General features: G+C 48.8%; 1 protein-coding gene across 1 annotated transcript in view; it reads left to right on the top strand.

Annotated features, from left to right (window-relative positions):
• The first annotated feature begins 91 nt into the window (after positions 1-91).
• The window catches only part of LOC145363457 (GMP reductase 2), a 39,206-nt gene continuing 15,551 nt past the window's right edge, over positions 92-23,746 (top strand). The window contains exons 1-6 of the mRNA XM_080218660.1: positions 92-470; positions 3,764-3,883; positions 11,954-12,037; positions 15,321-15,494; positions 16,761-16,842; positions 19,240-19,346. Coding sequence (XP_080074786.1) covers positions 384-470; positions 3,764-3,883; positions 11,954-12,037; positions 15,321-15,494; positions 16,761-16,842; positions 19,240-19,346 — 654 coding nt within the window. The 5' untranslated portion in view covers positions 92-383. The remainder of the gene's footprint in view (positions 471-3,763; positions 3,884-11,953; positions 12,038-15,320; positions 15,495-16,760; positions 16,843-19,239; positions 19,347-23,746) is intronic.

Raw genomic sequence — 23,746 nt, 5'->3', positions numbered from 1 at the left:
AGTTGGGGAAGAGAAGGCGGTCCGGCTGACTCTCCGATTGGCGTCATTCCGGGGCATTGGCGGCGGGGAGGGGGCTGGCGCTGAATCCGGAAGGGACGTGCATGCGCACTGTCCCTTCCTCGCCCGCCCTCCCGCAGCCCACAGTCTAGCGCGTTGATCTGATCGTCCGCGCTTGCGCCGGGGAACAGAGCGGGAAGCGCGAGACCCTCCCCTCCCCCCATCCTCGAGTCGCCACGTGACGCCGGCCAACTGTCAACGGTCGGGCGTTTCAAGATCACGTGGGGACAGAGGCACGCGGCGTCTGGAAGTTGCCCTCCCCCCCCTTCCCATCATCCTCAGTTGACCAAAGTGGACAAGGAGGTGGCAATCAGAGGCCTGAGAAGATGCCCCGCATTGACAATGACATCAAGCTGGACTTCAAGGACGTCCTGCTGCGGCCCAAACGCAGCACGTTGAAGAGCCGCAGCGAGGTACACGGAACACCCACCACTGCCATCTCCGCGCAGCCCGTCATGGAGTGCCCTATTTCTACCCTGCCCAAGACCAGAGGAAGGTCAATAGGCGTGGTGGATGTGACTGCCAGCCACTCTCCAGGGAAGGACGCTGCAGCAGTGCTAGCCCTCCCTCCCAACACCTCACCACGCACCCTGAGTATCTGTCACAGAGCGCCCTGTCTGGGGCGCAGGAGCGGAGGAAGAGGCACTGGAGCAGCGAATGTGACTGCCAACCCGCCCTTGAATACTGAAGCAGCAGTGGCACCAGCCATCTCCCCCACTTCTCCACACACCCTGGTTATGTGTCATCGAGCACGCTATCTGAGCCCACCCCAGGAACGGAAGAAGGGGGAAAAGTGGAGTGGCGGCAGGTGTAATTGGAGGCCTGTCAACCACAGGATACAGAGGCTGCCAGCCCTCCCTCCCTGTTCCTGCTTCTCGGCCTTTTGGCTAAGATCAAATGTCACATCGACATACTGTGCTTGGTTGAAGTCATTAGGTTACGTTTAAGCTTCATTTGAAGCAATTTTTAAAAGCGGCATCTCGGCCTTTTGGTATGCCTACTTCAATCAGTTTGGACCATATAGATCAAGCCCAAGACAGGAGGTGAGAGACCTGTCTTGTCAGCTTGGATCGTGAATGTCTCAACTTGTTGAGACTCTGAATTGGACTTGATTTAATTGAATTGGAATAAAAACAAAATCTGAGTGCCCTATCTCGGTCGGGGGGGTGCAGCTTGGGAGTGGAGGAAGGGAAACGCAGAGTGACGGATGGAACTGCCAGTCTCGTCACCCTCTGGATATGGGAGCACTAGTGTCACCAGCTCGCCCACCCCCAGGACTGCTGTACAGTGCCGGGGATCCAGGTTTGATTCCCGCCATGGGTCACTGTGCGGAATCTCCTTGTGTCTGTGTGCTTTTCGTCCAGGTGCTCCGGTTTCCCCCACAGTCCAAAGATGTGCAGGTTAGGGAGATTGGCCATATTAAATTGACCCTTAGTGTCAGGGGGATTAGCAGGGTAAATGCGTGGGATTATGGGATAGGGGTTGGGTGGGACTGTTGTAGGTGCAGGCTGGATGGGCCAAATGGCCTCCTTCTGCACCTTATGATTCACCTCTTCTCGCATCCTGGTTATCTGTCACTGAGTGCCAAGGCCAGGAGCAGAGGGAAGGGAAAGTGGACACAACCTCAGCCTCGTCATTTCCTACCCCTCCCCACCCCACCGCTGCCGCCTTGGAGAAGATAAAAGGTCGAAAGAGGAGATTTGATGGAGGTGTTCAAAATCACAAGGGAGTGATCGGAACAGCCAGTGGGGGGAGGTACCGTTCCCACTGACGAATGGATTGAGAACGGGATGAGGGATGGAAAGAAGATTTAAAGGCAAAAGTAGCAGTGGAGATGTGAGCAGAAATTTATTAGTATCACAAGTAGTCTTACATTAACACTGCAATGCAGTTATTGTGAAATTCCCCTAGCTGCCACACTCTGGCACCTGTTCGGGTACACCGAGGGAGAATTTAACATAGCCAATCCACCTAACCAGCGCGTCTTTCGGATTGTGGGAGGAAATTGGAGTACCCGGAGGAAATCCACACTGCCACGAGGAGAACTGAACAGTCAGTGACCCAAGCCGGGAAGAGATCCTGGGCCTCTGGTGCTGTGAGGGACCCGTGTTAACCACTGTGCCACTCTCCCCACCCTATGAAGAGGAAATCTGTCACCCTGACCTGGTCTGGCCTACCTGTGACTCCCAATCCCCACCTGTGACAATTAACTGCTGCCCTCTCTTTCTGGAAGGGCATGAGCGAGGCCCACAGTCAGCTCAACGGGGGCAATTAGGCATGGGCAAGAAATGCTGGGGCCCTGCCGGTGACTCCCTACATCCAATGAATCAGGGAAAAAAAAACTTCTCCCTGAGTCATAAGATCCTAAGGTGTTTCTATGTTTCTATTTGATCTCAGGAAGAAATTAGATATAGCTCTTGGGGCTAAAGGGATTGAGGGATACAGGAGGAAGGGGAGAATCAGGATATTGAATTTGATGATCAGCCATGATCAAAATGAATGGTGGAACAGGCTCAAAGGACTGAATGTCCTCCTCCTGCTTCTAGTTGGAGCAAAATTTGGCCATTCAGCCCGTCGAGTCTGCTCTGCCATTCGATCACAACTGATAGGTTTCTCAACCCCATTCCTCTGCCTTTGATATCCCTCACCAATCAAGAACCTATCCAACTCTGTCTTAAAAACACTCAATGATCTGGCCTCCACAGCTTCCTGTGGTAATGAACTCCACAGAATCACCACCCTCTGCTGAAGAAATTCCTCCTCATCTCAGTTTTGAAGGGTTGTCCCGTTCAGACCCGAGTCTCTCCGACTATTGAAAACATCTTCCTCGCGTCCACTTTATCCAGGCCTTTCAGTATTCTGTTAATTTCAATGAGATCCCTCATCCCCACCAACCTTCTAAACTCCATCGAGTACAGACCCAGAGTCCTCAGATGCTCCTCATACATCTTATGCTGAGGGATACTGAGCGTTGTTTCATTTTTTTTCTATAAATAGGTTCATAAAATCCTACAGTGCAGAAAGAGGCCATTCGGCTCATTGAGTCTGCACTGGCCACAATCTCACCCCGGCTGTATCCCTGTGCATCTACCCTAGCTAGTTGCCCTGACATAAGGGACAATTTAGCATGGACAATCCACCTAACCCACACATTTTTGGACTATGGGAGGAAACTGGAGAACCCAGAGGAAACCCATGCAGACAGTGGGGGAGCATGCAGACTCCACACAGAGAGTGACCCAAGCCAGGAATTAAACCCGGATCCCTGATGCTGTGAGGCAGCAGTGCTAACCACTGTGCCACCGTGCTGCCCAAGTTGGTTTCAAATCTTTTGTGTTGTGTTAATTTATCATGGGAAGAGATGATGGTTGAGCTGGGAGGGCTTTCCAAAGGAATTTGTATATTCGTGTAGGCTGCAGGAAGAAGGCGGTTTTCCTTAAGTGATGAAGGGGAAATTGAAATGTAGATGCGACCGCCACCCATCACCCCTCCTCAATTCAGACTATAGTGGTGGGGAAGGTGCTACCGCTTGTACCTAGCAATTTTTTGACCCACCTCACATTGTTGGGGGTCTTGTTGGGGGGTTGGGTGGGTGGTGACAGGGAGAGAGAGTGAAAGTGCAGATAGATGCGCCCGTGTTGTTGGGGGGGAGGGATGGTGGGAATGTTTCTTTTCATGCTCGTTATTATCCCGGATGATTTTCCAGGTGGATCTCCTCCGGTCTTTCACGTTCCGAAACTCCAAGCAGTCGTACAGCGGCATTCCCATCGTGGCTGCCAACATGGACTCGGTGGGGACGTTTGAGATGGCCAAAGCACTCAGCAAGGTACGTACGCAAATACAAACGGGCCAGATAACCACAGGGATTAGTCAGCTGGAAAGGACCATGGGGAGGTGGTGGGGGTGGGGAGGGGAGGTTCTGGAGTTACATGTGGGCCACACCAGGTAAGGATGTAAAATCACAGAAACTAGAAGCAGGAGTTGGCCATTTGAGTCCACTGTGTCATTCATTTTGATCATGATTGATCATCAAATTTCTCTCCCCTTCCTGATTTCTCTCCCCTTCCCCCCATATCCCTTGATCCCTTTATCCCCTGGTCGCCACACTGCTAGAAGGATGTGGAAGCTTTGGAGAGGGTACAGAAAAGATTTACCAGAATGTTGCCTGGTATGGAGGGCATTAGCTTTGGGGAGAGGTTGGAGAAATTTGTTCTCATTGAAACAACAGAGGTTAAGGGGTGACCTGATAGAAGTCTACCAGATTAGGAGGGGCATGGACAGTGTGAATAGTCAGAAACTTTTTCCCAGGGCGGAAGAGTCACTAACTTGGTGGGGGGTTTGTGGGGGGGTGGGGCACAGGTGGAAGATGCGAGGGGCAAAGTTTACAGGAGATATACGAGGCAATTTTTTTTATACAGAGGGTGGTGTGTTCTTGGAACTCGCTGCTGGGGGAGGTAGTGGAAGCAGATATAGTGACTTTTAAGGGGCGTCTTGACAAATACATGAATAGGATGGGAGTAGAAGGATATGGTTCCTGGAGGGGTAGAGGATTTTAGTTCACATGGGCAGCATGGTCGGTGCAGGCTTGGAGGGCCAAAGGGCCCGTTCCTTTGCTGTAATTTTCTTTGTTCTATAGCAGAATCGTAGAATCCCAACAGTGCAGAAGGAGGCCGCTCAGCCCATCACACCTACACCAACCACAATCCCACCCAGGCCCTATCCCCGTAACCCCATCTATTTACCCTGCTCGTCCCCCAACACTAAGGAACTGTCTGTGTGGAGTTTGCATATTCCCTTCGTGTCTGAGTGGGTTTCCTCCGGGTACTCCAGTTTCCTCCCACAGTCCAAAGATGTGCGGGTTAGGTTGATTGGCCGTGCTAAGAAATTACCCCTTAGTGTCCAGGGATGCGTAGGTTAGAGGGATTAGTGGGTATAATATGTAGGAATATGGGGGTAGGGCTTGGGTGGGATTGTGTTTGGTGCAGACTCGATGGGCCGAAGGGCCTCTTTCTGCACTGTAGGGTTCTATGTTCTATGAACAATTTAGAATGGCCAATCCACATAACCTGCACGTACTTGGACTGTGGGAAGAAAGAAGCCAGAGCACTCAGAGGAAACGCACACAGATACAGGGAAAACATGCAAACTCCACACAGATAGTTAACTATATCTAATCCCTTCTTGAAATCACACAACGGTTTGGCCTCAGTCACTTTCTGTGGTAGTGAATTCCACACATTCACCACCCTCTGGGTAAAGAAATTTCTCCTCAACTCAGTCCTTTTCTCAAATTATGACCTCCTAGTTCTGGACTCCCCCTCCCATCGGAAGCATTCTTGCTAAATCTACCCTCTCTAACCCTGTTAGAATTTTGTAAGTTTCTATGAGATCCCCTCTCACTCTTCTAAACTCCAGTGAATATAATCCTAACCAACTTAGTCTCTCCTCATATGACAGACCTGCCATCCTAGCAATCAGCTTGGTAAACTTTCGCTGTATTCCCTCTATAGCAAGGACACCCTTCCTCAGATGAGGACACCAAAACTGCACACAATGCTCCAGGTGTGGCCTCACCAACACCCTGTAGAGTTGCAGCAAAACATCCCTATTGCTGTACTCAAATCCTGGGATTTGAATTCAATAAAAGGACATTAGTGAATCAGATTGGCTTTTCTGACAATCGACAATGGTTTCATGGTCATCAGTAGATTCTTAATTCCAGATTGCTTTTTAAACTGAACTCAAATTCCACCATCTGCATGGCGGGATTTGAACCCGGGTCCCCAGAGCATTAGTTGGATTACTGGTCGAAGGATAATGCCACTATGCCACTGCCTCCCCCCCCATCACAGTCATCAGCAGATTTTTAATTGCTCAGTATTCTTAATATTTTTTCTTTATTGAATTCAAGTTTCACCATCTACCGTGGCAGGATTCACACCCGGGTCCCCAGAATGTTAGCTCAGTTTCTGAATTAACGGTCCAACAATAATACCACTTAGGCCATTACCTCCCCTGATTAGGATGTTCCAACTTAAACACACTTGGGAACGGCACAGTGGCACAGTGGTTACCAGTGCTGCCACAAAGTGCCAGGGACTTGGGTTTGATCCCTGGCTTGGGTCACCGTCCGTGTGGAGTTTGCACACTCTCCCCGTGTCTGCCTGGGTTTCTTCCGGGTGCCCCAGTTTCCTCCCATAGTCTGAAAGATATGCTGGTTAGATGCATTGGCTGTGCTAAATTCTCCGTCAGTGTACTCGGACAGGTGCCAGACTATGGCGACTTGGGCATTTTTCACAATAACTTCATTGTGGTGTTAATGTAAGCTGACGTGTGACATAAATAAAAGTAAAACTTAAACTGTTTCCTTAAACCCCTCACCCCACTTATTCCTGTCACATCCCCCCCTCCTTAAGATTTAGAAATAGAAGTAGGCCATTTGGCTCATTGAGTCTGCTCCACCAACCAATCACAGCTGATTAAGTTTCTCAACCCTACTGTCTGGCCTTTTCCTCGTAGCCTTTGATTCCCCCTCACCAATCCAGAACCAATCTACCTGTGTTTTAAATACACTCATTGACCTGGCCTCGTTGTGGCAATTAATTCCACAGATTCGCCATACCCCAGCTGAAGAAATTTCTTCTCATCTCAGTTCTATAGGGTCATCCCTTTACTTTAAGGCTGTGCCCTCCAAGCATGCTGTATCAAAGCCTGGAATTTTAAAATTGACTCGAGGCCATATTTGAACCCAGGTTCCTGGCGTCGTAAGGCATCAGTGCTAACCATCTGGTACCTGGCTGCACAAAAAAATCTGGTGGTGTGGTATTTGCTGTCGCACTGGTGTGACGGAGTCTGATAGAGCCTGTACTGGTCCACCACTTGTGAGCACCAGGGAAGACCCCTGCCCTCCCCCACTTGCTGAGGTCAAGGGGACACCCTCCCTCCTCCCCCACTGCCACACACGAGGGAATTTCTCCCCACCACCCAGGATGTTATTCGCACTTGATGGTTTGAGTTATAAGGAGATGCTGGATAGACTGGGACTTTTTTCTCTGGAGCATAGGAGGCTGAGGGGTGATCTTATGGATGTCTACAAAAAATGCAGGGTATAGATCAGCAAGATAGTCAATATCTTTTCCCAAAAGTAGGGGAGAACTAGAGGGCATAGGTTTAAGGTGAGAGGGGAGAGATACAGAAGTGTCCAGAGGGGCAGTTTTTCACACAGAGGGTGGTGAGTGTCTGGAACAAGCTGCCAGAGGATGGTGAGTGTCTGGAACAAGCTGCCAGAGGTGGGTACAATTTTGTCTTTTAAAAAGCATTGAGACAGTTACATGGATAAGATGGGTGTAGAGGGATTTGGGTCAAACGTGGGCAGTTAGGACTGGCATGATGGTTAAAAAAAAGGGCAGCATGGACAAGTTGGTTATTTTTGTCACACGTGTGAGGATACAGTGAAAAGTATTGTTTCTTGCGTGCTATACAGACAAAGCATACCATTCATAGAGAAGGAAATGAAAGGATGTAGAAAAATCAGCCTAATACAAGGTAGGTCCATTTAAAAGTCTGATGGAAGCAGGGAAGAAGCTGTTTTTGAGTTGGTTGGTACATGACCTTATACTTTTGTATCTTTTTCTTGACAGAAGAAGGTGGATAAGAGAATGTCCAGGGTGCGTGGGGTCCTTAATTATGCTGGCTGCTTTTCTGAGGCAGTGGGAAGTGTAGGTGGAGTGAATGGTTGGGAGGCTGGGTTGCATGATGGATTGGGCTGCATTCATGGCCTTTTGTAGTTTCTTGTGGTCTGGGGCAGAACAGGAGCCCATACCAAACTTTGATACAACCAGAAAGAATGCTTTCTGTGGTGCATCTGTAAAAGACTACGATGTTGTGGCCATTACGGAGACTCGATTAGGCAAGGGACAGGAATGGTTATTGGAAGTTCTGAGGTATAGATGTTTCAGTAAGAATAGGGAAGCCGGTAAAAGAGGTGGAGGAGTAGCATTGTTAATCAAGGATAAATTAATGGCAGCTGAAAGGCATCTGCCTACTGAGGTAATATGGGCTGAAGTTAGAAATAGGAAAGCAGTGGTCACGTTGTTAGGAGTTTTCTATAGGCCTCCACATATTAATAGAGATGTGGAGGAGGAAATTGCAAAGCAGATGATGGATAGGTGTGGAGGTCACAGGGTAGTTGTCATGGGTGACTTTAACTTTCCAAATAGTGATTGGAGCCTTTATAGTTCGGTTGGGGCACTTTTTGTACAGTGTGTGCAGAAGGGTTTCCTGACACAATGTCTGGATAGGCTGACAAGAGGTGGGACCACATTGGACTTGGTACTGGGTAATGAACCGGGCCAAGTATTAGATTTGCTTGTGGGAGAGCACTTAGGAGATAGTGACCACAATTCAGTGTCTTTCATTATCGCAATGGAGAGGGATAGGGCCATGCGGCAGAGCAAGGTTTATAATAGGGGCATGGGTGATTATGATGCGATTAGGCAAAATTTAGGAAGCATAAGAAACTGTCAGGTATGGGCACAAATGAAAAGTGGAACAAATATTGTATGTCCTTGATAGGTATGTCCCTGTTAGGCAGGGAGGAAATGACTGAGTGAGGGAACCATGGTTCACAAAAGAAATTGAATGTCTCATCAAGAGGAAAAACGAAGCGTACATAAGGATGAAAAAAACAACGTTCAGTTGGGTCATTGAGGGTTACTGGAAAGCAAGGAATGAGCTAAAAAAGGGCTTAGGAAAGTTAGGAAGGGGCATGAGAAGTTCTTGGCGGGTTGGATAAAGGAAAACGCTTTTTACTCTTATGTGAGAAATAAAAGAATGACCAATCAGTTAGGGCCAATCAAGGATAGTAGTGGGAACTTGTGCATGGAGTCAGAAGAGATAAGAGAGGTGATGAATGAATACTTTTCTTCATTGTTTACCAAGGAGAGGAGGGGCCATGTGTTTGAGGATGAGAGTGTGATACAGGCTGATAGGTTGGAGGAGGTAGATGTTCTGAGGGAAGATGTATTAGCAATTTTGAAAAAGCTGAGGGTCGATAAGTCCCCTGGGCCAGATGGGATATATCCTAGGATTCTTTGGGAGACAAGGGATGAGGTTGCAGAGCCTTTAGCTTTGATCTTTGTGTCCTCACTGTCCACGGGGATAGTGCCAGAGGACTGGAGAGTGGCGAATGTTGTTCCTCTGTTCAAGAAAGGAAATAGGAATGACCCTGGTAATTGTAGGCCTGTTAGTCTTACTTCGTGGTCGGGAAGTTAATGGAAAAGGTCCTGAGGGACAGGATTTATGATCATTTGGAAAGATGCAGCTTAATCTGGGATAGTCAGCACAGTTTCGTGAAGGGTATGTCTTGCCTCACAAATTTGATTGAATTCTTTGAGGAGGTAACTGTGTGTGTAGATGAAGGTGGAGCAGTTGATGTCATACACATGGATTGTAGTAAGGCATTTGATAAGGTTCCCCATGATAGGCCCATAAAGAAAGTAAGGAGGTGTGGGATAGGGGGAAATTTGGCCGATTGGATAAGTAACTGGCTAAGTCATACAAGTGGGTGGCGGTGGATGGAAAATTTTCAGACTGGAGACCAGTTACCAGCAGTGTACCATAAGAACATAAGAAATAGGAGCAGGAGTAGGCCATCTAGCCCTTCGAGCCTGCCCCGCCATTCAGTAAGATCATGGCTGATCTGTCGTGGCTCAGTTCCACTTTCCCGCCCTCTCCCCATAACCCTTAATCCCCTCTCTTATCAAGAACCCATCAACCCGCTTCTTAAAAATATTTAGCGAGGCAGCCTCCACCACTTCAACGGGCAGAGAATTCCAGAGATTCACCACCCTTTGAGTGAAGAAGTTCCTCCTCAACTCCGTTCTAAACCGCCTCCCCTTTATCTTGAGGCTGTGCCCCCTAGTCCTACTGTCTTTTTTGAGCGGGAAGAGTCTCTCCACCTCTATCCTATCCATCCCATTCATCATCTTATACGTCTCAATGAGATCTCCCCTCATTCTTCTAAACTCTAACGAGTACAAGCCTAGTTTATTCAGCCTCTCCTCATAGCTCAATCCCCTCAACTCCGGTATCAGCCTAGTAAACCTCCTCTGCACTCCCTCCAGGGCCAAAATATCCTTGCGCAGGTGCGGCGCCCAAAACTGCACACAGTACTCCAGCTGCGGCCTCACCAATGCCCTATACAGCTGCAGCAAGACCTCCCTACTTTTATATTCAATCCCCCTCGCTATGAAGGCCAGCATCCCATTCGCCTTCCTGACCACCTGCTGCACCTACAAGCTGGGTTTTTGCGACTCATGCACAAGGACCCCGAGGTCCCTCTGCACCGTCGCCTGCTGCAGTTTTTCGCCTCGTAAGTAATAGTCCTTCCTACCATTTTTCCTACCAAAGTGGACCACCTCACACTTGCCAACATTAAATTCCATTTGCCATTTCCTGGCCCATTCGCCCAGCCTATCTAGATCCTTCTGCAGACTCTCCACACCCTCCGCAGGGATCAGTGGTGGGTCTTCTGTTATTTGTGATTTTTATCAGTGACTTGGAGGAGGGGGCTGAAAGGTGGGTCGGTAAATTTGCTGATGGCACCAAGATTGCTGGAATAGTGGATGAGGTGGAGGGCTCTTGTAGGCTGCAAAGAGACAATGGTAGGATGTAGAGCTGGACCAAAAAGTGACAGATGGAGTTTAACTCTTGCAAGTGCGAGGTGATTTGTTTTGGTAGTTCAAATTTGAACGCCACTCAAGTGGATAGAGCCATGAAGAAGGCCGATAGTGTGTCAGTGTTTATTAACGGGGTTTGAGTTTAAGAGCCGCGGAGTTATGCTGCAGGACTTTGGTGAGACCACATTTGGAATATTGTGTGCAGTTCTGGTCACCTCCCTATAAGAAGGATGTGTAAGCATTGGAGAAAGTGCAGAGGAGATTTACCATGATGCTGCCTATTTTGGAGGGTAGATCTTATGAGGAAAGGTTGAGGGAGCTGGGGCTTTTCTCTTTGGAGCGGAGGAGGATGAGAGGCGGCTTAATAGAGGTTTATAAGATGATGAGCAGAATAGATAGAATGGACGTGCAGTGACTATTTCCTTGGGTGGATGTAGCTGTTACCAGGGGGCATAACTATAAGGTTCATGGTGGGAGGTATAGAAGGGATGTCCGAGGTAGCTTCTTTACTCAGAGAGTGGTTGGGGTGTGGAATGGACTGCCTGCAGTGATAGTGGAGTCGGACACTTTAGGAACTTTCAAGCGGTTATTGGTTAGGCACATGGGGCACTCCGGAATGATAGAGAGTGGAATAGCTTGATCCTGGGTTTGGACAAAGCTCGGCACAACATTGAGGGCCAAAGGGCCTGTACTGTGCTGTACAGGTTAGATTCTTAATTCCAGATTTATTGACTTAAAATTCCACCATCTGCCATGGTGGGTTTCGAACCCAGGTCCCCAGAACATTAGCTGAGTTTCTGGATTAACAGTCTAGTGATAAGACCTCTAGGCCATCGTCTCCCCGTTGTTGAATTATGTTTTGCGGTCCCGTCCCCTCAAAGGGTTGTGCAGTACGGAAGTTGCTGTATAAGTGTGAATTATCGCTGGAATTTTCTTCCGTGCTTGAACCTTATCCTGTCTGACCTCCTCTCTCCCCTCTCCCCTCCCCTCCCCACCCCCACGGCACTCCATCCCTTCACTCCCCTCTCCCTTCCCCTCCCCTCTCATTGCCTCCCTCACCCCTCCCTCTCCCTTCTCCCCACCCCTACCTTTCACCCCCCCACTTCCCCCTCCCCACCCCTCCTCTTCTCTCCCCCACTCCCTCCTCCCCTCACCTTCCCATATCCCCCCCGATCCTCTTCACCCCTCCTCACCCTGCTGTTTATTTGCCCTCACAGTTCTCGCTCTTCACTGCCATTCACAAGCATTACACGTTGGAGCAATGGAAAGAGTTTGCCTGCAATAACCCGGACTGTTTGCAGGTGAGGGGGCGATTGGCGGCTTATAGAGAAAGGGGTAGGAGTGTGAGGAGTGTTGGGGGGGGTAGTGGTGTGCAGGGTGGAGGAAGCCATGAATGGGATGGGTGGGTGTACACAGTAAGAAGTCTGACAACACCAGGTTTAAGTCCAACCAATTTATTTGATAGTAAACTCACAAACTTTCAGGGTTTGCCCTTCGTCAGGTGAATTCACCAAATCCCTGAAAGCTTGTGAGTTTACTATCAAATAAATTGGTTGGACTTTAACCTGGTATTGTCAGACTTCTTACTGTGTTTACCCCAGTCCAACGCTGGCATCTCCACATCATGGGTGGGTGTGCCAGAGCCAGGGGTGAGGGTGGGTTTAGTTTGGAGTTCAGAAGCAGCTGGAGGACATGCATGTGAGCGGTTGGAAGGGGAGGCACTGGAGACTGTGGGAAGGTATGGGTAGGGTGGGGAGGGAAATGGAGGACTTAACGTGAGATCAGGTCATTATTGAGGACAGGTTGGGTATTGATCTGGCCGACCTTCTCTGAACTTACATCTTTCCTACAATAAGGAGGCTGATACTGTACATAATACTCCAGGTGTGGCCCCACCAACACTATCCACACTGCTGCAGATGTGATCACATCAATAATCTCCACAATACTCCAGCTATGGTCTCACCAATACTGTCCACAGTATTCCAGATGTGGTCTCACCAGTACTGTCCACAATACTCCAGATGTGGCCTCACCAGTACTGTCCACAGTACTCCAGATGTGGTCTCACCAATACTGTCCACAATACTCCAGATATGGTCTCACCAATACTGTCCACAATACTCCAGATGTGGTCTCACCAGTACTGTCCACAGTCCTCCAGATGTGGTCTCACCAATACTGTCCACAATACTCCAGATGTGGTCTCACCAATGCTGTCCACAATACTCCAGATGTGGCCTCACCAATACTGTCCACAATACTCCAGATATGGTCTCACCAATACTGTCCACAACACTCCAGATGTGGTCTCACCAATACTGTCCACAATACTCCAGTTGTGGTCTCACCAATACTGTCCACAATACTCCAGATGTGGCCTCACCAATACTGTTTACAATACTCCGGATGTGGTCTCACCAGTACTGTCCACAATACTCCAGATGTGGTCTCACCAATACTGTCCACAATACTCCAGATGTGGTCTCACCAGTACTGTCCACAGTCCTCCAGATGTGGTCTCACCAATACTGTCCACAATACTCCAGATGTGGTCTCACCAATGCTGTCCACAATACTCCAGATGTGGCCTCACCAATACTGTCCACAATACTCCAGATATGGTCTCACCAATACTGTCCACAGCACTCCAGATGTGGTCTCACCAATACTGTCCACAATACTCCAGTTGTGGTCTCACCAATACTGTCCACAATACTCCAGATGTGGTCTCACCAATACTGTTCACAATACTCTGGATGTGGTCTCACCAATACTGTCCACAATATTCCAGATGTGGTCTCACCAATACTGTCCACAATACTCCAGATGTGGCCTCACCAATACTGTTCACAATACTCCGGATGTGGTCTCACCAATACTGTCCACAATATTCCAGATGTGGTCTCACCAATACTGTCCACAATATTCCAGATGTGGTCTCACCAATACTGTCCACAATACTCCAGATGTGGTCTCACCAATACTGTCCACAATATTCCAAATGTGGTCTCACCAATACTGTCCACAACACTCCGGATGTGGTCTCACCAATATTGTCCACAATACTCCAGATGTGGTCTCACCAATACTGTCCACAATACTCCAGATATGATCTCACCAATACTGTCCACAATACTCCAGATATGATCTCACCAATACTGTCCACAATACTCCAGATATGGTCTCACCAATATTGTCTACCAGTGGAAGCAGTATCACGGACCCGGGTTTGATTCCTGGCTTGGGTCACTGTCTGTGTGAAGTCTGCACGTTCTTCCCATGTCTGTGTGGGTTTCCTCCAGAAGCTCCGGTTTCCTCCCACAGTCCGAAAGACGTGCAGGTTCAGTGAATTGACCATGCCAAATTGCCTCTTATTATCCATGATGTGTAGGTTAAGGGATTATGGGGTAATTGCATGAGGTTACGGGAATAGGGTGGATGCTGTCAGAGAGTCAGTGCAGATCCGATCGGCCGAATGGCCTCCTGCACTTTAGGGATTCTGTAAATGTACTGTATAACTGAAGTCTAACCTCCCTACGTGTGAATTCAATTCCTCTCTTTCTCTGTGCTCTCTGTCCCTGCGCCCCTCTCGCCCCCCTCCCTATGCCCCTTTCCTCCTCAACCTGCATCCCCCTCCACCCGCCCCACGTCCCTCTCCCCCTCTCGCCGCGTCCCTCTTCCCTCCTCCACATCCCTCTCCACCTCCCCCTTGCTGCGTCCCTCTCCCCCCATTCCCTGCTTTCCTCTCCCCGTCTCTGTGTACCTCCCTCCCCTCCCTGTGTCCCTCTCTCCCCACTTCCTGCTTCCCTCTCACCCCACTCCCTGCTTTCCTCTCATCCTGTCCCTGCGTCCCTCCCTCCTCTCGGCGTGTCCCTCCCCCCCACCTCGCGTCCCTCTCCCCTCCCTCCCTGCATCCCTCCCTCCCTTCCCTGTGTCCCTCTCTCCCTTCCCTGCATCCTGTCCTCTCCCATGCGTCCCTATCCCCGCCTCCCTGCGTCTTTCTCCAACCCCCTCACTGCGACACTCTCCCTTTCCCTCCCTGCATCCTCTCCCTCCGTCTCCCTCCCTCTCACCCTGTGTCCCTTCCCATGTGTCCCTCCCTCCTCCCTCGTGAGTTCCTCTTCTCTCCTTCCCCTCTCCCTCTCTGCATCCCACCCCCACCCTCCCTGCATCCCTCCTGCATCCCTCCTCCCTCCCTCTCTGCGTCCCTTCCCTCTCCTTGTGTCTGTACCCCCTTCCTCTCTCCCTTCCCTCTCCCTGTGTCCCTCCCCCTCCCTCCCTGCATCCCTCACCCCTCCCCCATATTCCTCTCCCCATTCCCCCCTGCTTACCTTCCCCCTCCCCCCCGCGTCCCTCCCCATCTCCCTGCGTCCCTTCCCCCTCCCTCCCTGCATCCCTCTCCTCCTTCCCTCCCTGTGTCCCTTCCCCCCTCCCTGCGTCCCTCCCCCCTCCCTCCCCCCACTCCCGTGTCCCTCTCCACCCACTCCCTGCTTCCCTCTCCCCTTCCCTGCGCCCCTCTCCCCCTCCTTGCGCCCCCTCACTCCCTCCCTCCATCCGTCTCGCTCTTTCTCTGTCCCACAGAACATTGCAGCGAGTGCTGGCACCAGCCCCAGCGACCTGGAGAAGCTGACGTCAGTTCTGGAACTCCTGCCCGACATTCGCTACATCTGCTTGGATGTGGCCAATGGCTACTCAGAACACTTTGTGGAGTTTGTGAAGGACGTGAGGAAGAAGTTTCCGGATCATACCATCATGGTTAGTGGCGGTAGGGGGATAGAGATTTACTTGTGGGAGCAATGCTGGGGAAAACTGTCTCCACTCCTTGTGGTGCCCTCAGCCGCTTCAGAATGTTCCGGGATGCTTGGACCCAGTTGCACAGCAAGATCCCATGGGCAGCGACCCAGTCACAATCAGATTATCCAATTTTATTTCCTTTCAATAGGAACTCTCCAAAGTCCACCCACTCGTCATTCTCCTTACGAGTGCTGCCCTGTGACCTTTATCTTTTACCCCTGGGGGACAGTGTAGAGGGAGCTTTACTCTGTATCTAACCCCGTGCTGTACCTGTCCTGGGAGTGTTTGATGGGGGGACAGTGTAGAGGGAGCTTTACTCTGTATCTAACCCCGTGCTGTACCTGTCCTGGGAGTGTTTGATGGGGGACAGTATTGAAGTAAGGGTAATAATGGGTGAAATCGAAGCCAGGCCACTCACCAGTGACTGAAGCTGTTTCCTATCTAGTCGCTGATGTTCCGTTTCCTATCTCACGGACCTGAGTTTAAAGTGAATGGAAACTATTTCACAGCCGCTGCCCCAGCTTTCTGTTGGTTTTCAGAAATTTGCCAGTGAGTAACCTGGGGATGAAGTTGAAATGGTCGAGGACTTCAAGTTCCTAAGTGTCCAGATCACCAACAACCTGTCCTGATCCCTCCACACCAATGCTATGGTTAAGAAAGCCCACCAATGCTTCTACTTTCTCAGGAGGCTGAGGAAACTAGGCATGTCTCATCAGCTTTTACAGATGCACCATAGAAAGCATTCTTTCTGGTTGTATCACAGCTTGGTATGGCTCCTGCTCTAACCAAGACCACAAGAATCTACAAAGGGGCGATAGCCCAGCCCATCACTCAAACCAGCATCCCATCCACTGACTCTGTCTATGCTTCCCGCTGCCTCAGCAAAGCAGCCAGCATAATTAAGGACCCGATGTATCCTGGACATTCTCTCTTCCACCTTCTTTCGTCGGGAAAAAGATCCATAAGTCTGAGGTCACGTACCAACCGACTCAAGAACAGCTTCCTCCCTGCTGCCATCAGACTTTTGAATGAGCCTACCTCACATTAAGCTGATCTTTCTCTACACCCTACCTGTGACTATAACACTACGTTCTTCACTCTCTTCTTTCCTTCTCTATGAACAGTATGCTGTATCTATAGCGCACAAGAAACAATACTTTTCACTGCATCTCAATACATGTGACAGTGATAAATCAAATCAAATGTCATGTGGTTCATCTCCTGCAGGCTGGGAACGTGGTGACGGGGGAGATGGTGGAGGAGCTGATCCTGGCTGGTGCTGATATCATCAAAGTGGGGATCGGACCAGGTGAATAGCATTGAGACTGTACTGGGGCTGGTTCATCAGAATCATGCAATTGCACCTGAGATGTACCAGGATAGTGAGACTGTGTAGAATGGGTGTAACAGGATAAAGAGACTGTATGGGATGGGTGTATCAGGATTGTGGGACTGTACAGGAGGGGTGTATCAAGAGAGTTTGTCTGTACGAGAAGGGTTTACAAGGAACATATGAAGGAGGGAGGGGTGTATCAGGAATGTGTGACTGTATGGGGGAGGTGTACCAGGAATGTGTGACTGTACAGATGGACCAGGATTGTGGGACTTCACAGAAGGGATGTACGAGGAATGAGTGACTGTATGGGAGAGATGTATCAGAATTGTGAGACTTCAGGGATGAATGGTGAATGGTCATTAATGACAGAAGGGATTTGTGTTTCTCTCGTGCAGCTGGTTTACTCAGTCACCTGATTTTCAGAGCTCGAGACCCAGCGAATCTGATTGAAGAATCCTCCCAAAAACAGAACAAAGGAAATAGAACATAGAACATTACAGCGCAGAACAGGCCCTTCGGCCCACGATGTTGCGCCGACCAGTTAATAAATAATGACCCTCTAACCTAAACCAATCCCTTTTCATCCAAATTTCAGCAACAAATATCTCAGTGGCATATTGTGTGTGTGTGTGTGTGTGTGTGTGTGTGTGTGTGTGTGTGTGTGTTGAGAGTATAAATACGTGTGTGTGTGTCTATGTGTCTACCTTCGTATGTATTTGTGTGTGCATGGACTCACACAGACACTGTGTGATGACTGCAACTGTACAGGGCACTGGTGAGGCTGCAGCTGGAGTACTGTGTGCAGTTTTGGTCGCTGCACTTACGCAAGGATATTTTGGCCTTGGAGGGAGTGCAGAGGAGGTTCACTAGGTTGATACCGGAGTTGAGGGGGTTGAACTATGAAGAGAGGCTGAATAGACTGGGCTTGTACTCGTTGGAGTTTAGAGGGATGAGGGGGGATCTTATTGAGACATATAAGATGATGAAGGGGATTGATAGGGTGGGGATTGATAGGGTAGAGGTTGAGAGGTTCTTCCCGCTCAGAAAGGACAGTAGGACTAGAGGGCACAGCCTCAAGATAAGGGGGGGCAGTTTAGAATGGAGTTGAGGAGGAACTTCTTCACTCAAAGGGTGGTGAATCTCTGGAATTCTCTGCCCATTGAAGTGGTGGAGGCTACCTCTCTAAGTATATTTAAGACGCGGGTAGATAGGTTTTTGGTAGGCAAGGGGATTAAGGGTTATGGGGAGAAAGCGGGAAAGTGGAACTGAGCCACTTCAGATCAGCCATGATCTTATTGAATGGCGGGGCAGGCTCGAAGGGCTAGATGGCCTACTCCTGCTCCTATTTCTTATGTTCTTATGACACACAGGTTGAGACACACACATGTACATACAGACTGACACACACACAAACATAGACTTACACAAACAAATTCCTCAATGACATTGTTTGTGTGTGTGTGTGTAAGTCTGTGTGTGTGTGTCAGTCTGTATGTGCATGTGTGTGTCTCAACCTGTGTGTCTGTGTGATAGTCCACGCACACACAAACTAACAGATACAAAGGTAGACACACACAAATGTACTCACACGCATACAGATGTATTTACACTCAAACACACACACACAAAAAGGTAGACACATAGACATACACATATAAATATACTCTCTCTCTCACACACACACGTGTAAAGGTAGACACATAGACACACACACATAAATATATCCTTACACACACACAGATGTATTTATACTCTCACCCACACGCACACAAACACACACACGTTCATACACAAACAATGCCATTGACGTATTTGTTGCTGAATCATTTCCTTTGTTCTGGTTTTGAGAAGATTCTTCAATCAGATTTGCTCGGTCTTGAGCTCTGAAAATCAGGTGACTGACTGCGTGAACAAGCTTTTCGAAAGAAACGCACATCCCTTCTGTCAATGCCTAATGACCATTCACCAATCATCCCTGAAGTCACACAGTCCTGATACAGCCCTGGCACACAGTCAAGCTTCCTGGTACACCCATCCCGTACAGTCACAGCTTCCTGGTACACCCATTCTGTACAGTCACAGGTTCCTGTGTGTGCCAGTCCATGCAATGGCACGCGCAAGTGTGTGAGTGTGTGTGTATACGTTTGTGTCAGCCCATCTGTTTGTGTGGGTGTGTATGTGTCAGTCCGTGTGTGCGTGTGTCAACCTGTGTGTGACAGTGTGAGAGAGAATAACTGTGTGTGTGTATGTGTGCGTGTGAGAGAGACCGTGCGTGTGTATGTGTGTGTGTGTATCCTCGTGCTGCTGAGCCTGTCGTGTTACAGTGGGCTGACCTTCCACTCTAATCCAAGTGTGCCTCTGTCTTCATAGGTTCGGTGTGCACGACCCGGATTAAGACAGGGGTGGGATACCCACAACTGAGCGCTGTCATCGAGTGTGCAGATGCAGCCCACGGCCTCAAAGGTCACATTATGTCGGTGAGCAGGCAGAGTATCACATTTACTGCCCTGTCACAGAGCAAGGCAGTCAAAACGTATCTTGCACCACAGAGCCCCCGACAATTGAAAACCCACTCCAATTCAATCCCTGCTAATAAGAACATAAGAAATAGGAGCAGGAGTAGGCCATCCAGCCCTTCGAGCCTGCCCCGCCATTCAATAAGATCATGGCTGATCTGTCGCTGCTCAGTTCCACTTTCCCGCCCTCTCCCCATAACCCTTAATCCCCTCTCCTATCAAAAACCCATCAACCCGCGTCTTAAAAATATTTAGCGAGGCAGCCTCCACCACTTCAACGGGCAGAGAATTCCAGAGATTCACCACCCTTTGAGTGAAGAAGTTCCTCCTCAACTCCGTTCTAAACCGCCCCCCTTTTATCTTGAGGCTGTGCCCCCTAGTCCTATTGTCTTTTTTGAGCGGGAATTTTTCTATAATTCCTACTCCAGTCGCAGAACTACTCTCACTTTTCTCCCTATATGGAATACCCCTTCATTACCTGAACCCATCGACCAGATTCCAGTCTGTAACTCACTCCCGGGTATCTGTTATTCTATATATAGACCACCCTGAACCTGTCGATTAGATTCCAGTCTGTAACTCACTCCCGGGTATCTGTTATTCTATATATATAAACCACCCTGAACCCCTTGATTAGATTCCAGTCTGTAACTCACTCCCGGGTATCTGTTATTCTATATATAAACCACCCCGAACCCCTCGATTAGATTCCAGTCTGTAACTCACTCCCGGGTATCTGTTATTCTATATATAAACCACCCCAAACCCCTTGATTAGATTCCAGTCTATAACTCACTCCCGGGTATCTGTTATTCTATATATAAACCACCCTGAACCTGTCGATTAGATTCCAGTCTGTAACTCACTCCCGGGTATCTGTTATTCTATATATAAACCACCCCAAACCCCTTGATTAGATTCCAGTCTATAACTCACTCCCGGGTATCTGTTATTCTATATATAAACCACCCTGAACCCCTTGATTAGATTCCAATCTGTAACTCACTCCCAGGTATCTGTTATTCTATATATAAACCACCCTGAACCCCTCGATTAGATTCCAGTCTGTATCTCACTCCCGGGTATCTGTTATTCTATATGTAAACCATCCTGAACCCCTCGATTAGATTCCAATCTGTAACTCACTCCCGGGTATCTGTTATACTATATATAAACCACCCTGAACCCCCCGATTAGATTCCAGCCTGTAACTCACTCCTGGGTATCTGTTATTCTCGACATAAACCACCCCGAACCCCTCGATCAGATTCCAATCTGTAACTCACTCCCAGGTATCTGTTATTCTATATATAAACCACCCTGAATCCCTCAATTAGATTCCAGTCTGTAACTCACTCCCGGGTATCTGTTATTCTATATATAAACCACCCCGAACCCCTCGATTAGATTCCAATCTGTAACTCACTCCCAGGTATCTGTTATTCTATATATAAACCACCCTGAATCCCTCGATTAGATTCCAGTCTGTAACTCACTCCCGGGTAAGTGTTATTCTATATATAAGCCACCCTGAATCCCTCAATTAGATTCCAGTCTGTAACTCACTCCCGGGTAAGTGTTATTCTATATATAAACCACCCCGAACCCCTCGATTAGATTCCAGTCTGTAACTCACTCCCGGGTATCTCTTATTCTATGTATAAACCACCCTGAACCCCTCGATTAGATTCCAGTCTGTAACTCACTCCCGGGTATCTGTTATTCTATATATAAGCCACCTCGAACCCCTCGATTCGATTCCAGTCTGTAACTCACTCCCGGGTATCTGTTATTCTATATATAAACCACCTGAAGCCCTCGATTCGATTCCAGTCTGTAACTTGCTCCCAGGTATCTGTTATTCTATATACAAACCACCCTGAACCCCTCGTTTAGAGTCCAGTCTGTATCTCACTCCCGGGATTTTCAGAAGGCGTTTGATAAGGTACGTCACAAGAGGTTACTGCAGAAGGTCAGAGGACATGGAGTTGGGGGTAGGGTGTTAGCGTGGATAGAGGATTGGTTGTCAAATAGGAGGCAGAGAGTGGGGGTCAATGGGTGCTATTCGGATTGGCGGTTGGTGACTAGTGGAGTGCCCCAGGGGTCGGTGCTGGGGCCTCAGCTATTTACCATTTATATAGATGATCTGGAGGAGGGAACCGAGTGTAGGGTGTCGAAATTTGCTGATGACACCAAGATTGGGGGAAAGGCAAATTGTGCGGAGGGTGTGGAGAGTCTGCAGAAGGATCTAGATAGGCTGGGCGAATGGGCCAGGAAATGGCAAATGGAATTTAATGTTGGCAAGTGTGAGGTGGTCCACTTTGGTAGGAAGAATGGTAGGAAGGACTATTACTTACGTGGCGAAAAACTGCAGCAGGCGACGGTGCAGAGGGACCTCGGGGTCCTTGTGCATGAGTCGCAAAAACCCAGCCTGCAGGTGCAGCAGGTGGTCAGGAAGGCGAATGGGATGCTGGCCTTCATAGCGAGGGGGATTGAATATAAAAGTAGGGAGGTCTTGCTGCAGCTGTATAGGGCATTGGTGAGGCCGCAGCTGGAGTACTGTGTGCAGTTTTGGGCGCCGCACCTGCGCAAGGATATTTTGGCCTTGGAGGGAGTGCAGAGGAGGTTTACTAGGCTGATACCGGAGTTGAGGGGGTTGAGCTATGAGGAGAGGCTGAATAAACTAGGCTTGTACTCGTTAGAGTTTAGAAGAATGAGGGGAGATCTCATTGAGACGTATAAGATGATGAATGGGATGGATAGGATAGAGGTGGAGAGACTCTTCCCGCTCAAAAAAGACAGTAGGACTAGGGGGCACAGCCTCAAGATAAAGGGGGGCGGTTTAGAACGGAGTTGAGGAGGAACTTCTTCACTCAAAGGGTGGTGAATCTCTGGAATTCTCTGCCCGTTGAAGTGGTGGAGGCTGCCTCGCTAAATATTTTTAAGAAGCGGGTTGATGGGTTTTTGATAAGAGAGGGGATTAAGGGTTATGGGGAGAGGGCGGGAAAGTGGAACTGAGCCACGACAGATCAGCCATGATCTTATTGAATGGCGGGGCAGGCTCGAAGGGCCAGATGGCCTACTCCTGCTCCTATTTCTTATGTTCTTATGTATCTGTTATTCTATATACAAACCACCCTGAACCCCTCGTTTAGATTCCAGCCTGTATCTCACTCCCGGGTATCTTATTCTATATGTAAACCACCCCGAACCCCTCGATTAGATTCCAGTCTGTAACTCACTCCCGGGTATCTGTTATTCTATATATAAACCACCACGAACCCCTCGATTAGATTCCAATCTGTAACTCACTCCCGGGTATCTGTTATTCTATATATAAACCACCCCGAACCCCTCGATTAGATTCCAATCTGTAACTCACTCCCGGGTATCTGTTATTCTATATATAAACCACCCCGAACCCCTCGATTAGATTCCAATCTGTAACTCACTCCCGGGTATCTGTTATTCTATATATAAACCACCCCGAACCCCTCGATTAGATTCCAGTCTGTAACTCACTCCCGGGTATCTCTTATTCTATATATAAACCACCCCGAACCCCTCGATTAGATTCCAGTCTGTGACTCACTCCCGGGTATCTGTTATTCTATATATAAACCACCCCGAACCCCTCGATTAGATTCCAGGCTGTAGCTCACTCCCGGGTATCTGTTATTCTATATATAAACCACCCCGAACCCCTCGATTAGATTCCAATCTGTAACTCACTCCCGGGTATCTGTTATTCTATATATAAACCACCCCGAACCCCTCGATTCGATTCCAGTCTGTGACTCACTCCCGGGTATCTGTTATTCTATATATAAACCACCCCGAACCCCTCGATTAGATTCCAGTCTGTAACTCACTCCCGGGTATCTGTTATTCTATATGTAAACCATCCTGAACTCCTCGATTAGATTCCAGTCTGTGACTCACTCCCGGGTATCTGTTATTCTATATATAAACCACCCCGAACCCCTCGATTAGATTCCAGGCTGTAGCTCACTCCCGGGTATCTGTTATTCTATATATAAACCACCCCGAACCCCTCGATTAGATTCCAATCTGTAACTCACTCCCGGGTATCTGTTATTCTATATATAAACCACCCCGAACCCCTCGATTCGATTCCAGTCTGTGACTCACTCCCGGGTATCTGTTATTCTATATATAAACCACCCCGAACCCCTCGATTAGATTCCAGTCTGTAACTCACTCCCGGGTATCTGTTATTCTATATATAAACCACCCCGAACCCCTCGATTAGATTCCAATCTGTAACTCACTCCCGGGTATCTGTTATTCTATATATGAACCACCCCGAACCCCTCGATTAGATTCCAGTCTGTGACTCA

The sequence above is a fragment of the Carcharhinus amblyrhynchos genome, unplaced genomic scaffold (genome assembly GCF_965287045.1).
Source record: "Carcharhinus amblyrhynchos unplaced genomic scaffold, sCarAmb.v2.hapA scaffold_39, whole genome shotgun sequence".
NCBI lineage: Eukaryota > Metazoa > Chordata > Chondrichthyes > Carcharhiniformes > Carcharhinidae > Carcharhinus > Carcharhinus amblyrhynchos.
This window is presented reverse-complemented; position numbering and strand designations above follow the sequence as displayed.